Consider the following 16,879-nt stretch of genomic DNA (forward strand, 5'->3'; position numbering starts at 1 on the left):
TTTTAATTTAGCTGGGCTTACTTCCCTTGCAATATGGACGCGCCCATGAACAACATGCTTTACAATAATTAACATCTGTTTTAAGTCATGAATTTGTACATAGAATCAGCTCGAATCATCAAAATTATTGACGACAAGAAAGCGTCGATAAAGTCACTTGTATTTGCTTCAAAATATCCAGTATGTTGATAGTACACAGAGTACCACACATTTTCCCCAAAGCCAGCCCCCCTCCCCCCACACTTGACCAGTGTTGCTGAGTGTACCTCACATTTCAGTTTACCCCAGTCAGGTCAAACCCAGATATTTGTCAATTCACCCAACATCTTTTTCCATAGGCCTATTACTTTTCTTTCTCTTTTTTTCCAGTTAATTTATTAGGCCAAAAGAATGAAAGTTATAGATTTTCGTCCAAACAATTTTAAAAACACATGAGCCATGATGAGGCTTTTTTTAATTTTTCATTATTTTTATTGATCTATTATTTCCATAGTAGATTAAGTCCAAATGAGGTCTTTGACATGTTTGAAGATGGAATATAAACTATTAAAAATTTTTAATTTCATTTTAATTCATTTTCCATTGGTCTATTCGATGCGCTGAAACAGAAGGACCAATCACATCGTTCGACATATCAAGAGTTCAGCAATTTTCGTCAATGTTTGGAATATACTGCTTCCTGCTTGAGGATTCAATGCTCTACTGGGCTACACTTAAGAATTTATGACGGAGATGACAGTTTTGGCGCAAAGGACCTTGTAGACATTACCACTATTGACGATTTGGAACTTGAATTTGTGTGATGTTCATTAAGTGCCTTTTTTGTGCAAATAATGAATTTTTTTCACGGCATGCAGGCGGTGGATGCAAATTTATAACTTTCATTCTCATGGCCTTATTATTATTTTTAAATATATCTATAATATTATTCAGTGTTATTTTCCATAAATAAAAATTGAAATAAACATTACTATAGGCCTAGTTGTAACTAAGTTTGTTTTTCTCTTATTTGAAGCTAATAAAACACACAAGTTAAATTTTTAATTTGCAATTTTGAAAATTTTCTTTTGTTTCTTTCTTTTTTATCTTTTTTTGTTTGTTAATCAGTAACTTCAGAAGATGTTGTTTGTATTACAATTAATTAAACTTTTGGAGGGACATGAAAGAATGCATGGCCGAAAACCAATTCGTTCCATCAATCAAATGAGACTATTGATGTGATGTTGGCTAACATCCATAAGAGCGTGTGGTCTCTTTTTAGCTTAGAAGTGCCCTGTCTCCTAGTACTTTTTTGTAATAGTGAGATTAACAACTAAACAATATTTTTAAAAACATAATGTTATGACCATTAAAATGTATTTTCTTTTCAGAATATTCGTCAGCTGTATGCCCTGGTGTGTGAAAGTCTGAAATACAAGAAGGTTCTGCAGAAACTAGTGGACAAATGTGGCCTTGACAAAGACTCGTCTTTCCAAGATAAACCGTTTTTGTCAGTCGTTCTGCTCTATGAGCATCTTCTAGGACAGGGTCTTGAAAATGCTGGGGTCTTCAAGGTATAAATAATTTGTTTGTTTTTTGTAGTACCCCACAGGGGTTTAAACATTTTCAAGAAAATTACTTACCACAGGGAAAGAGGCCAAATAATAAATAAATGATACATGATGCATTTCATGTATTTTGTCAAATATGATTTAGCCTATATCTCATCATTTATTGAAACTGCAGTCTCATTCCCGGGATCGAAATGGGCTAAAATTCCGGCTGAAAATTTGGTCTGGCAAGCTACAAATTGTGCTGGCGTGAATGAAACCCTGCCAGACCAGACATGATTATATATTATAATTAAAAAATTATTTAAAATATTAAAAAAATAAATGAAACAAATAAACGTATGTTGGAGCATAAATACAAAATAGCTGCTGGTCCGATAGGTGATGTTGACTGCAAAAAACGTTCGAGATGCAGATCAGAGTATGACAAATATTTTGAAAAGTCACTAGCCACAGGGCTAGTGGCTTTGTAAAAACCACTAGCCCACCAAGATAAAGCACTAGCCCAAGTTCCTGATCAATTATAACTGGATTTTTATATAATTTTTGTAACATTATAACATTGTAACAAGTATAACGGTAAAATAAGACAAACACTTAAATCATGTTGTAACTTTCTGTTTTTTGTTGTGTCGTACGTTTGGTCTTTTGTCGAGTGTGATCCATTGTCATTGTCCTGTTTTCGCTTTTGCCTCTACCCCTCTCCCCCCCCCCCCCCATGAGCAAATTCATGGTTGGTATCTAAACCCACTATCTAAATAATTAAATTTAAATGAGGGTACAACAGTGTGACACACGGTAATAGATGGTTAGGTGTATTTGGTAGTGGGTTATACATTTACTAAATGATTTAGGGCCTACTATTTATGTCGCCAGGAACACTGTATAACAGTGATGCCAATTGCTCAAATACAGGGCATCATCCCCTGTCAGACCGATATCAAAAGAATATAACAGCGACATCTAATCCGTTATTATCTTGTATCGGTAGCTGTAACACATTATCCAAATCGCTACACGTAATAGGCCAAGCCGAGTCGTTGCATGTGCGGTTACCATTAAAGTAAATTGTTTTCCTGATTGCCGATAACCACATGTAAGCGAAGTGTTAAATTAGAAAACAATAGGTAAATAAAACAAACACTGAAATTCAAAGCATGACTGGGGTTTACTTGATTGAGATTAACCTGTTATCACGATTGGTGATTTCCAAGTTCTTAGCCTAAAACATATGTGCGAGATTAACCAATCAAAACACGCGTGTCATTAGACTCATTTCCTGTACCAGAAACTTGAAAGGAAAAAGTAAACAATGCATGCTGTAACTGTGACGATGTAGAGATAGCATGTTACTGCAGTTTACAGACCTAGTTCAAGTGGATTATTATTATATACTGACTGCGTTGTTGATATTATTCGATGACAAACGTCACTATCAAATGTATTAAACGAAATTTCAGCCGAGAGAAAAAAAAAAAAAGAGAGAAAAAAAACCCCACGAGCGATAAGGATGGTGGGGACCACTAGCCCTGTGGGCTAGTGTTTTACGTTTCTCACTAGCCCAAACTTAAAAACCACTAGCCACGGGCGTCGGGCTAGCGGATTTGTCGAACTCTGCAGATCACTGTGATGAGTGTGATATGAAATTAACTTGAAATAAACTTCACACTATGATAATCTGTAAAAATTATCTTTTTATAAAAACAAACCTTGAACCTTTTTTTTTTTTTTGTATGCAGTAACTGTGATCATTCCATCTTTATTTGCAAAAACAAAACATATATACCAATAGACATCATTTTAAGTAACAGTTTATCATAATTAATATTGTGGTTGTTTTTTTAGAAAGCCATTTTGAAACATGGAAACAAGATTGACGCAGAGTGCACCGCACTACTGGAGAAGGAACGGGTGACCTGTCTAAAAGAGTTGGTGTCGGAAGATGTGATCACAAAAACTGCATACTGTGAGTATAGAAAGAAAAGAACATTGTTTAAATTGCAGTTTCATCTTCCCATTGTGTAACAGTCTTTCTCTCATCCTCAGGTATATAGGACAGAGCTGTCCCATGAAAGAAAGCTATGTAAAAAAATTCTGTCCTACATGGGATATCACACACTTGCGCAAGATGATGTAGTGTTAAATATTATTTAACACATGAAACAAACATGGCAAATATGATAGTGTAGTTTATTTATTATAAAATGGTCAAATAAAAAAGTTACTTGTTCAGCCATCTTTGTTTTATCGTGTAAAATAATAGTTTATTTACTGAATGAATGAGAGAAAAAGACTCCATCATATGCAGCCTTGGTGGTGAAAATTCCGACCATGGGGCTTGGCAAGCCTCGTCCAGGTCGAAATTTCCACCATCTCGGGTGTACTTTTTCTATCCCACATGACCACATGTGATGGGAGTCTTATATTCCTTTTTCTTAAAGGAACATACCCTAGTTTCAACCCGTGAAAATTAACACTACATTTAGTTAATCTACAAACCTGTAACACATTTGAATAAAGTTACAATTGAGTGAAAAATGAGTCTGTGACTTTGAAATACCCTCTAAAAATAGACTAAAACTCTATCCATAACTGCGTTTTTAGAAATATGAGAAATGCATTTTGTGATATTAAAAACACCAGGATGACCAAAAACACTTTGAATGTATGGAAATGGATAATCTAAACAATAAAATCGAAGTAAAGTATGATTTCAGTTGTCAAAAACGGCTCTAATAGTAAAACATATGCCGTAGTGTTTAAAAACTAGGGTATGTCCCTTTAAAAAAACCTCAACATATTTATTATAAGGCTCAAACTTTAGAATTTATTACCTCTCACAACTTTGAAATGTTTTGCTTGCCTACAGCAATTTAAACCAGTAACGTTTGCAACAAATAAACCCAAACATTATTCCTTCAGTCAGTGGCAATAATTTTTATCCTGTGGCAAACATCTGCCATCAGTAAAGGCTCTGACCTACGGCATTTCATATCACAACTACAGCAGTTACCAAGGTTGATGTTATATGGAGTGGCAAATCTAAGGGGGAGGGGCCGGGGGCCCCCTAAATTTTGCGACAGTTAATTAAAAAAAAAAAAAAATCATATTATGTTTGGAGAATCCGAGGAATTTCATTAGGAAACATTTTGTGGCCTTTGGCCACATGTTATTGGGGCACCCACTAAATGGATTTTCACTGATATGTGAATGCGAGTATCAGGGGTGGGAATTCTCCTCGGATCCGCAGTTTTCCTCTCATTTTAATCGTCCTTGCCCCCGGACCCCTCTAGATTTCCTCTTTTTTACAGTTCACCAATTCCCTCCCCTGGAATATACAATGTGCCAGATTTTGTATAAATGTAGCTGTGGGACTGCTCCTAAGCTTTAATATCTTTGTTGAGAGATTGAAAATATAGTTAAGACATAAACATATTGTTTCTGTTTCAGCTACGAGTCTGCCGAGGTACGTTAGGGTTAACCTGCTGAACACAACTGTACAGGACGTGTTAGCTACATTCGAAGCAGAAGAGTGGAAACAGAATACATCTTGGTAAGCTGTCGCTCGATGCGCGGTCTGTGTGGGATAGATCCCTGTCAGTGGGCCCATTGGGCTATTTCTCGTTCCAGCCAGTGCACCACGACTGGTATATCAAAGGCCATGGTATGTACTACCCTGTCTCTGGGATGGTGCATATAAAAGTTCCTTTGCTGCTAATCATGAAGTGGCAACAGCGGGTTTCTTCTCTCAATATATGTGTGGTTCTTAACCATATGTCTGACGCCATATAACAATATAAAATGTATTGAGTGTGTCGTTAAATAAAACCTTTCTTTCTTGGTAAGCTGTGTAAGGTAGCCAGTGCACCACGACTGGTATATCAAAGGTCGAGGTATGTGCTATCCTGTCTGTGGAATGGTATATAAAAGATCCCTTGCTACTAATGAAAAAATATAGTAGGTTTCTTCTCTAATATAATATGTAAAAATTACCAAATGTTTGACATCCAGTAGCCTATGATTAATAAATCAATGTGCTCTAGTGGTGTAGTTAAAGAGAAAACTAACTTTAAAACCGATGTGGGTAAGCTGTTTTAGGTAAAACTGAACAACGAATGACAAAACAATTATCATATAAAAAATGGCATCTTTGCACAAAGCAGAGTCAAAAGATGTTTTAACAATGTCGTGACTTCCCTCTTGAATCGGTACCAGTATTTAAATTCTACAGATTTTTTCTTCATTCTTAAGCTTTTTTTGTTGTCACAGAATATGCAGTTTTAGGGTAACCTTTTATTATATACTCTTCAAAAAAAGTAGGGGAACCTGAAATATTAATGTTAATATCAACTATTAGAATGAACATACGTTTTGACCACAGACATCCTAGAAAAGAACGCAGTCTGTTTATCAACACACCGAAACACATTCTATAGTTTGCACATGCATCACACAGTTGCCCCGTACACGTGCGTGGGGTGTCATTCTCAATTTTGACAGTTTCCAGGAAAGTCCATTAGTCACTGTGGAACATTATTTCTGTCAATCTTTTTCATTCTGTTGATCATACAGTTGTTATTGTTTTGCTTTTAGTCATTTTTATTGTTTGAATTTGCGATTTACTGATAAAAAACCGTCAACTTTCAAATTTCATTTCTGACCCCAATCGTCTTTCAAGATCTTTGATGGTCATAAAACCTACTGTAATACTGAACTACCGGTTGTAATGTTTGTCCAATTAATTCACTATTATCATATAACCATTCCCAACAGATAATATACCTTACAATTTTGGCAATTGTAAATTCTTATTAGAGTTCCCCTACTTTTTTTAAAGAGTATAGTTTTTATTTGCTTTTGAGATGAAAACTGCAGACTTTAGAATTCAGATACCTTTACAAAGAAAGAAGAATTTTATTTAACGACGCACTCAAAACATTTTATTTACGGTTATATGGCATCAGACATATGGTTACGGACCACACAGATTTTGAGAGGAAACCCGCTGTCGCAACTACATGGGCAACTCTTCCGATTAGCAGCAAGGGATCTTTTATTTGCGCTTCCCACAGGCAGGATAGCACAAACCATGGCCTTTGTTGAACCAGTTATGGATCACTGGTTGGTGCAAGTGGTTTACACCTACCCATTGAGCCTTGCGGAGCACTCACTCAGTGTTTGGAGTCGGTATCTGGTTTAAAAATCCCATGCCTCGACTGGGATCCGAACCCAGTACCTACCAGCCTGTAGACCGATGGCCTGCCACGATGCCACCGAGGCCGGTATACCTTTACAATGACAAATTAGTGCGAATACATTACTAACATAGTAAATACATGATAATAAGAAAAATGACATTCAAGATAAATTTTGCTGCAATTTTGTTTTTGTGGCAGTACTGTCGATTGCCATCACAAATTTCAAGAGCTGGAACTGTTACACATTAACATAGTTCTCAGGGGCCTAGCTTGGGATTTCCAGGTGATACGCAGACTTTTTCGACGATGGAATAAAACATGAAGCATACACGCATTTACATAATATATTTTAATTAAAAAAAAGTATTTGTAATCACAGGTTGTACGCAGCTGCGTACATGCATATTTTTTCTTCTTTAATAAAATATTGTTTTTAGTAAAGATAAATTTATTCTGGGCATTGTTTCACCCACACAGAGTCATAATGTTATGTCATAATATAGATATTATCTTTTCAGTTCAAATATTTCTAAACTGAAAGAAGATGAGTTTATGGTGGACCCAGTTTTACCCGATGTGTTGATCTTTCCACCAAGAACCGAGCTTCATGATCACGACCTGTATCATTCAGGCAGCATTGTTCTACAAGACAGAGTACGTTTACCACTTTAAAAAAAAATCAAGAATCGTCAAAAGTACATGCTATTTTTTTCTCATTCCAGCCAGTGCACCACAACTGGTATATCAAAGGCCGTGGTATGTGATATCCTGTCTGTGGGATGGTGCATATAAAAGATCCCTCGCTACTAATGGAAAAAGATGTAGCAGGTTTCCTCTCTAAGACTATATGTAAAAATAACCAAATGCTTGAAATCCATTAGCCAATGATTAATTAATCAATGTGCTTCAGTGGTATCGTTAAACAACACAAACATTTTGACACCCAGTAGCAGACGATTAATAAATCAATGTGCTCTAGTAGTGTCGTTAAACAAAACAAACTTTATGTACATGATAATATAAAGCACAAAACACACTGAAGCTGGCACTGTCAAAATAAAAGTGTGTTCTATGTCATCTGTTGCCATATCTATAGTTCGCACCAGCACAGTAGCAGTGTGTTTTGTCACAATTGATTCAGTGTTTTTAATCTGGTACCATACTTGCCAGACCCAGATGAAGACCCAGTTTCTCTGTGTTTTGTCACATTTAATTGAATATGTTTCTTTTTTGATTGGTACCATAATTGCCAAAATGAGACTCGGCTCTGGTGTACTTTAGGCCTAAGCTGGAAATAGAGATTTAAAAATAAATGTGCTTTAGGCCTAAAATGGATGTAGACATGAAAATAAAAGTGATTTGTTGACCAGTACAACAGAATGAGATTTTTAACATTTCAGTTCTGTTTAAAAATACCGCTTTCGTCACCAACAAGGTGAATGGAAATATATTTATTAGTCCACTACTGTCCAACTGGAGGAAACTATAAGTTTTGTCTTAGTCCATTTGTCTGTCGGACTGTTTATCCATCTGTCCCACATAAAATTTTCCAGACATTTTCATAATGCCTCAATATATTGAGCTGAAATTTTGTGTATAGCTTTATCATATACTGTTACGGATCAAGTTTTACATTTGTGACAATTTACCCATGTTTGACAGTTATGTCCCTTGAACATAGGAGATATGAAAAAAAAAAATTCAGACTTTTTTTCCCATAATGCCTCAATATATTGAGCTGAAATTTTGTGTATAGCTTTATCATATACTGTTACGGATCAAGTTTTACATTTGTGACAATTTACCCATGTTTGACAGTTATGTCCCTTGAACATAGGAGATATGAAAAATAAAAATTCAGACTTTTTTTCCCATAATGCCTCAATATATTGAGCTGAAATTTTGTGTATAGCTTTATCATATACTGTTACGGATCAAGTTTTACATTTGTGACACTTTACCCATTTTTGACAGTTATGTTCCTTGAACATAGGAGATATGAAAATTTGTTTTTCAGACTTTTTTTCCCATAATGCCTCAATATATTGAGCTGAAATTTTGTGTATATCTTTATTATGTACTGTTACAGATCACATTTGACTTTTAAAGCAATTTACCAATTAATCTTAGAAAATAATGTGTGGCTCCAGATGGGGAGATGTATTGCTTTAGCAGTACTCAGAATGCTTGTTTTTATTGTTAAAGGGACATACCCTAGTTTTTATACACTATAGCATATGTTTCACAATTAGAGCTGTTTATGATAAATGAAATCAAACATTGCTTATATTTTATTGTTTAGATATCCATTTCCATACAACCAAAGTTTTTCTGGTCATGCTGGTGTGACTAATACCACAAAATGCATTTTCATATTTTAAAAAAACGCACATGCGTCTGAGAAAGTAACGGTTATGTAGTCGCATTTTAGTCTATTTTTAAGGGTATTTCAACATCACAGACTCTTGTTTCACTCTGCTGTATCCAGATTTGTTACATGTTTGTAAATTGACCAAACTTAGTGTCCATTTTTGCGGGTTGAAACTAGGGTCTAGGTGAAAAATATACCTAAGTGTTTAAACACTAGGGTCTGTCCCTTTAATTGTTCACTAACAGAAGTGAATTAGAGATTTAATGTGTTTATTTTGCTAGCTAATCATTTTGTTTTACTATTTTCCAGGCTAGTTGTTTTCCTGCTCACATTCTGAAAGCTCCCGAACACAGCGTCGTCATAGACTGTTGTGCTGCTCCTGGTAACAAAACCAGTCACATAGCCAGTCTGATGGGAAACACAGGGTATGAAACTCTTTACTCAGTGGTGGTAATATAGCCCTCGTAGAGGCAGGCTCTAGCTCAGTCAGCAGAGTGCTCATCTGCAGTACCCTGTGTCATAGGATCAAACCCCATCAGTGGACGTATTCTCTGATTGGACTTTCAAGACAAATTACCAGTTTTTCACAGTTATGTCCCTTGAACTTAGGAGATATGAAAATAATTGCTTTGCAATGCCTGAAGATATTGAGATGAAATTTTGTATATAGCTTTATTATGAACGGTTACAAATCAAATTTTAACTTTTATTTACCCATTTTTTTTCACAGAGTTATGGTCCTTGAATTTAGGAGATATGAAAATGGTAGGGGACTTGTATTGCTTTAGCAGTACTTTCAGAATGCTGTGTACATTCAGAACAAGCGTACATGTATACTGCCCTATTCCAAGTAACTGGTCTGAACAGCCTAAAATGACACCTACTTCTTCTAGGTTTTTTTGCTTCTATGGTCCGTACATCTTTTTATTTTCTCTGTTTAATCCAAACCATCACAACTGGTATAAAAAAGTCAGGGGTATGTGCTGTCCTGTCTGGTGGGAAGTGCATATAAAAGATCGAATGTTTAATATGCAGTAACCAATGATTACTAAATCAGTGTGCTCTAATGGTATGAAACTTTTAATTTTATAACCTACACACTTGTCAACATTCAACATTATTTAAATACAAAGATTTTTTTATTTTTTATAGTTTGTGTTTTATTGCATTAATTCTGTAATGTTATGCTTGGATCAGACTACCAACTGTCACAACAGAGTTGGCCAACTCGCCGATGTCTTAACTTAAAAACGGCTCCGAATATCATAAACATGTTGCAGTGGCCACAATCTCAAGGTACTCCCTTGCTTGTTCTATGATAAAAATGTCACAGTAACTTGAAACTTGTCATTGGTTTGGTTTTTTTGACTGGGGAGGGGGGAGACCTTTTTGGGTTTTTTATTACCACATCTAATGTATGCAAAACTTTGTTTCTAACTGTGTTCTTTATAAAAAAAATTGTTATCTTTGTAGGAAAATCTTTGCGTTTGATCGTGATCGCCCACGCTTGAACACGATGAAGACGCTGCTGGTTCGTGCCGGGGTAGAGAACGCAGAACTCTTCTGTAAGGACTTTCTGTCCGTCAGTCCCGAGGATCCACAGTTTTTCACTGCCGAGTACATCCTAGTGGACCCATCCTGCAGTGGATCAGGTGAAACATTTTAAACTGTTCTGATTGGTCATAATTATCTGAAAAAGAATTATGTGTGACTTGTACCACCAACCCCACCCACCCCCAAGTGACATTGCATGACACGATAAGAAAATTTAACTCGATGAGAGGTGTGGTTTAAAAAGTGTGCAGTTACACATATTTATCCTATAACTTACCTATGATACCCATGTGATAATTTAGTATATTAACCCGGTTAATAATGGTATGCAAATTTGCAAGGTCTCTAGGTAATGTGTTGCTGTGGATGGGTCATTTGTTTACAAGCCAACAAGACCTGAGTGTAACGTTTTCAAAGATTTAGTTAAAATGCGTGACTTCAAACTAATTTGTGCTAATCGATAGAAGCGACTTTAGTACTGTGATTTACTAAAAATTGAATTAAAATGTTATTTTAGAAGTCTTATAGGAGAAATAGAATTCGCTACTGGTGTTTTTTAATATGTAAAATATCAACCTCATCTAGTTAATCGGCATTTGTCTCGGCAGAGCCTCGACAAATGCTGATTAACATAAACTCGGTTGATATTTTCCATATTAAAAAACACTTGTGACGAATCCTCTATTTATTGCACACTTTTGTCAATGGGAAAACAAGCATGGTACAATTTAAATGCAGATCTATAGTCATGTGCACACGTCTTATTTTGTTTGCATTTAGTCCTTACAAGAGTGCTAGATCTAGCTCAGATAGAGATCTTTGGTTGTAGGATCAAACCCCCTCCGTGGACCCATTCTCTGATTGGTTTTTTTCCCATCCCAACCAGTGCCCCAAGACTGGTTTATCAACAGTTGTGGTATATGATGTCCTGTTGTGAGAAAGTGCATATAAAATATCCCTTGCTACTAATGTAAAAATGTACTGGGTTTCCTCTGAAGACTACTTGTCAGCATTAACAAATTTTTGACAGGGCCAATGATGAATTAATGAATGTATTCTGGTGGTATCTTTGTCTGTGTTTAATACTTACATGCCTCTTAAATAAAACCATGATCACCTTTCGTAAAGTTGGCTCTAAAATATTTTAATATTTCCTTCACCATTTCAGGTATTGTAACTCGACTGGACCACCTGACAGGCGACAATACATCTAAACAACGACTCACAAGTCTGTCCAACTTCCAGGCCTCCCTTTTGAAACATGCTCTGAAGTTCCCCAATGCCCAGCGTGTTGTTTACTCCACCTGCTCAATTCATACCGAGGAAAATGAACGAGTCGTGGAGGATGTACTCAGCCAAGTCTCAGAAACATTTGTCTTAAAAAAGGCATTTCCAGACTGGACAACGCGGGGATCCAGTGCTTACCCACATGGCGATTCGATGATCCGTGTTTGTACGGAAAAACATCTCACCAACGGCTTCTTTGTGGCTTGTTTTGAAAGAATTCCAGTTGGAGATAACTCTACACATTCCAAGGGAAATAATCTTAACGTTTTAGAGAAGGACGTTGAAAAGGCTGATGTAGATGAAAAAGTTGAAGACACCAATGCAAAGCAGAAGAATCTTGGTAAAAAGGCCAAAAAGAGGAAAATTTCTGATAATAAAACCCCATTTGTTACACAAAGTTGTGAAGAAGATAATGAAACAATGGATGGTAGTAGAAAAAAGAAGAAGAAAGAAAGACAAATGGAAGACACAGACGATTTGTTGGATGGGTCTGCACCAGTCAGTGACAGCACCAACTCACATAGCAGCAAAAAGAAAAAGAAAAAAAAACACAAATTTGAAACTGAAAATCAACTTGAAGAGGGTCGGCTATTAATGGTAAGCAGTGAAGAAAGTAACAGCAAACAGATAAAGAAGAAAAAAAGAAAATGTGGAAACAAAGATCAGGTTGAAGCAGATTCACCATTGAGAACTGGTAGTGAAGAAACTAGTACCTGTATCAGCATTAAGAAAAAGAACAGAAAATACAAATCTGAAAATGAAAATCAGCGGGAAGATGGTTCATTGTTGATGAATAGTAGTGAAGAAAATAGTAGCAAAAAAACCCAGAAGAAAAAACATAAATGTGAAAACGACAGTCAGCTTGATGAGTGTTCGTTATTGATGGATAGTAGTGAGGAATGTATTAGCAAAAAGAAACAGAAGAAGAAACATAAAATTGAAACGAAAAGTCAAACTGAAGAATGCGATTTAAATGAAAATGAGAACTCTAGCACTGAAAGCAGCAAAAAGAAAAAGAAGAGAAAACATGAACTGAAAAATGAAAGTCAGTTTGAGCAATGTTCATTATTAGATAATAGTGGTGAAGAAAGTATCAGCAAAAAGAAAAAGAGGAAAAACAAATATGAAAATGAAAATGATAACGCTACGAGAGAATGTGTTTTAAAACCAAATGACTCAATAAAGAAACAAAGCCCAAAACATAAAACAAATAAGAAAAATATTGATACAAGTGAATCTTGTGACATTGCCAACATTGACAAATTAGAGGATTCTCCTTTGAAAAAAGCAAAGAAAAAGAAGAAAAAACACTCAAAAACAAAAACAGATTAGTTGTGTGCCAGATACAAAATTTAAATTTACCCAAATGACATGTTGCCAAATGTACACTTGGATGACATTAAACCAAAAGCGATTGTCAGTAATAAACATTTTCTTTATACTCTATCCTGACCTCTGAGCTTTGACATTTACCCCAGTATCCATCTTACGGTCTGAACATTCTACTGGAACTAGGAATGTGTACATCGAAAGATTTCGTAGCCATTCGGCTGTTGAATGTTCAGACCATAAAGTGGAAAAAGGGGGGAAATGCACACGGTCAGAGGTCAGGATAAGTATTAATAAAAGAAAAAATACTTAAAGTTTTCTTCATTTCTTTTGTCATCTAGCTTTATTTTCAGTTTAATTCTTTGTTTTTTACTTTATTACATAAACCCCTGCAATTAAGAAAATGTCCATAGCAAAAAACATGGACCAGTAGAAAATTTGACGTACTATTAACTTTTGATTGGCACTAGTCCAGTGGTTTATTTAATGAATTTGCTCTAGTGCTTATCACTAGGTGTCAAAATAACCATATGTTAGTCACCAAATAGTTGTAGTTTAAAAACATCCAAGAGGTGTCGCTAAACAAACCAGGATTTCTAGATTATGGTAGCCCTACTCCCATGGCTAGTGATATTCAATGTTGGGCTAGTAAATAACTACTATTGCTATGCCCGACGGCTAGTGAATATTTTTGGTCAAATGTTGCAGTTTAGTCTATTTTGTAAATATAAATATCCTGCCTACACCCAACCCCTCAATGTTAGTGTTTTAAGCTCTATCTCCCTCTTTAGGTAACATTTTTAATTTATACTAGTAATTAGTAAAATTGTATTAACTTTAAGTAAAGTAGGGCTAGTGAATTTTTAATCGTGGCAAGTAAATTTTTAAAATCCCTGATCCCATGGCTAATGGATTTTATGAAAATTCTAGAAGCCCTGCAAACATTCCTTTCCTTTATGTAGTTCCCATAACACAGGCTTTATTAAAAAGAAATGGAATATTTGATTAATGATACCACAAGTTTGTTATGTTTAATAAACACCACTATAGCACATTGATTTATTAATCATTGGCAATTGTTTGTCAAAAATTGGTCAATGATAATTCTGACATTAGCAGCAAAGAATATTTTATACACATTTTACCACAGACATCACATACCACATCCTTTGATATACTAGTTGTGGGTCACTGGTTGGGAGCCCATGCTCCACAGCCAATACCGATACCTGGGGATGTTTGATTATTCACACTCGCTGTGACTGTGGGAAAATACCATGATATCTATAAGCTAATCTATCCCCAAAATTGACATACATGTATGACATGTGCAGCTAAGCACCACGACCTACATCCTAAGAACCACTGCAGTTGTGTTTAGCACCACAACCAATGATATCACTCACTTGGAGCTAAGCATCACAGCCTGTAGGCCAAGAACCACTGAAATTGTACAAAGCACCATGGCCAATATCGATCTAAATGCCATGTATAGTGTTCCAACTTCATGATTCATAAGCAAATTCATCCATTAAATGGACATGTCACTCATACAGAGATCAGCTTAAGAACCACTGCAGTTGTGTTTAGCCAATAATACCAGTTGATTATGATTATTCACTCTCTTTAGTTAAATACCATACATATACCACCCCAACCTGGAGTTGGTTGATTATTCATGCTCTGTAGCTAAATATCATATAGGCCTATAGCACCCCAACTTCATGATCCATAAGCAAATCCAACCATTAAATGGATATCACTCGTACAGAGATAAGCTTAAGAACTACCAAAATTATGCTATGCACCATAGCCAATACTGATAATTACAAACAGTTGATTATTCATTCTCTTTGGATAAATACCATGTATAGCACCCCAATTTGATGATCCATAAGCTAATCCACCCATTTAATGGATATCACTCGTACAGACATAAGCTTAAGAACTACCAAAATTGTGTTAAGCACCATAGCCAATACTGACAATTACAAACAGTTGATTATTCATTCTCTGTGGCTAAATACCATGTATACATAGCACCCCAACTTCATGATCTATAAGCAAATCCATCCCAATAATGGACACGTCACTCATTCGGAGCCAAGCACCACAATCTATGTCCTAAGAACCACCAAAATGTTTTAGCACCACAGCTAAAACCAATACATGGGAACAGTTGGTTATTCGTACTTTGTGGCTAAATATACAACCCCAGCTTGATATCCATAAGCTCCATGGCCAATTCTAATACCTGGAGAGGGTTGATTATTTACTCTGTGACTAAATACCATGTATGATCCATAAGCCAATCTACCCCAGAAGTGAACATGATTTGTTGTCTGTGCCTGTCGACTACGAGCCTTATTTTTCAGTGAGGAAGATGTGATAGCCTGTCTAGGTTGGCTGGGTGTTTGTATCATTGTAAGTTAGAACACTTCAACAGGCATGAGAAGAATCCAGGACCTGAAGGAGCCAGCTGTGTATCAATTCTGCATGGGTGTCCAAAATAGGGGGAGGATGACAGGAGGCACTGCCCTCAATTCTGATACAGGGTTCGCACGCATCCTGGAAAACCCTAGATTTAAAGTGCTTAAATTTTATTTTCATTCTGGAAAGTACTTAAAACTCCTGGAGAAAATTAATTAATCCCCAGGAAAGTCCTGGGATTTTATTATTTTATATATATATATATATATATATAAATTTTCATTTAATAATAATTATTTGGAAAATATATTTATAAATAGTCAGTTTGTCGTCTGGTTCCAAACTATATCCACGCAACAGTAATTATAAGAGGTCGACTGCCATTGGTCAACTGTTAAAATATATACACAGTAAGAAAGAAAGAAATGTTTTATTTAACGACGCACTCAACACATTGTATTTTACAGTTACCGTATATGGCGTCAGACATATGGTTAAGAACCACACAGATATTGAGAGAGGAAACCCGCTTTCACCACTTCATGGGCTACTCTTTTCGATTAGCAGCAAGGGTTCTTTTATATGCACCATCCCACAGACCGGGTAGTACATACCACAGCTTTTGATATACCAGTTGTGGTACACTGGCTGGAGCAAGAAATAGCCCAATAGGCCCACTGAAGGAACCAAAGGAGCCAGTTGTGTATCAATTCTGCATGGATGTCCAAAGTAGAGGGAGAATGACAGGAGGCACTGCTCTCAACTCTGATAATAATGCGTAGGCCCTCAGCTGAAAATCAAATTAATTTTTTATATTATCCCTTCCCCCTCCCAGTTGCTGTTAAATTCTGACACCTATGCTCTGTCTAGCTCTCGCTTAAAATATTTCTCTGTTAGCTACATTCAGCGTACGGTAATCTTGATTGTCATATAATGTCAATAAAAATTCAAGAAAGTGTGTTGATTTGACCATTTGGCATGCTTCGGAATTTTGACAATTTATTGTAATTTTGCAAGGACTTTTTACAAATACATCCTATCTGCGAGTATGATAATTCAATTGATCACAAGCATATACATATTATACATTTAGTCTCAAGATAAGATTTGAAATTTTTGTATTCTGTGCTGTCACACAAATTTATACAAGATTTGTACAT

At 35.9% G+C, this 16,879-nt stretch overlaps 1 protein-coding gene across 1 annotated transcript; it reads left to right on the forward strand.

Annotated features, from left to right (window-relative positions):
• The first annotated feature begins 34 nt into the window (after nt 1-34).
• Nucleotides 35-13,597, forward strand: LOC121390111 (28S rRNA (cytosine-C(5))-methyltransferase-like). The gene is made up of 8 exons (XM_041521840.1): nt 35-180; nt 1,371-1,553; nt 3,396-3,516; nt 5,001-5,103; nt 7,267-7,402; nt 9,429-9,544; nt 10,593-10,771; nt 11,842-13,597. Exons 1-8 carry the CDS (start codon nt 88-90, stop codon nt 13,290-13,292), a joined length of 2,382 nt encoding a protein of 793 aa, XP_041377774.1. The 5' UTR covers nt 35-87; the 3' UTR covers nt 13,293-13,597.
• The last annotated feature ends 3,282 nt before the right edge of the window (nt 13,598-16,879 follow it).

Source organism: Gigantopelta aegis, chromosome 15 (genome assembly GCF_016097555.1).
Source record: "Gigantopelta aegis isolate Gae_Host chromosome 15, Gae_host_genome, whole genome shotgun sequence".
NCBI classification, from domain to species: domain Eukaryota; kingdom Metazoa; phylum Mollusca; class Gastropoda; order Neomphalida; family Peltospiridae; genus Gigantopelta; species Gigantopelta aegis.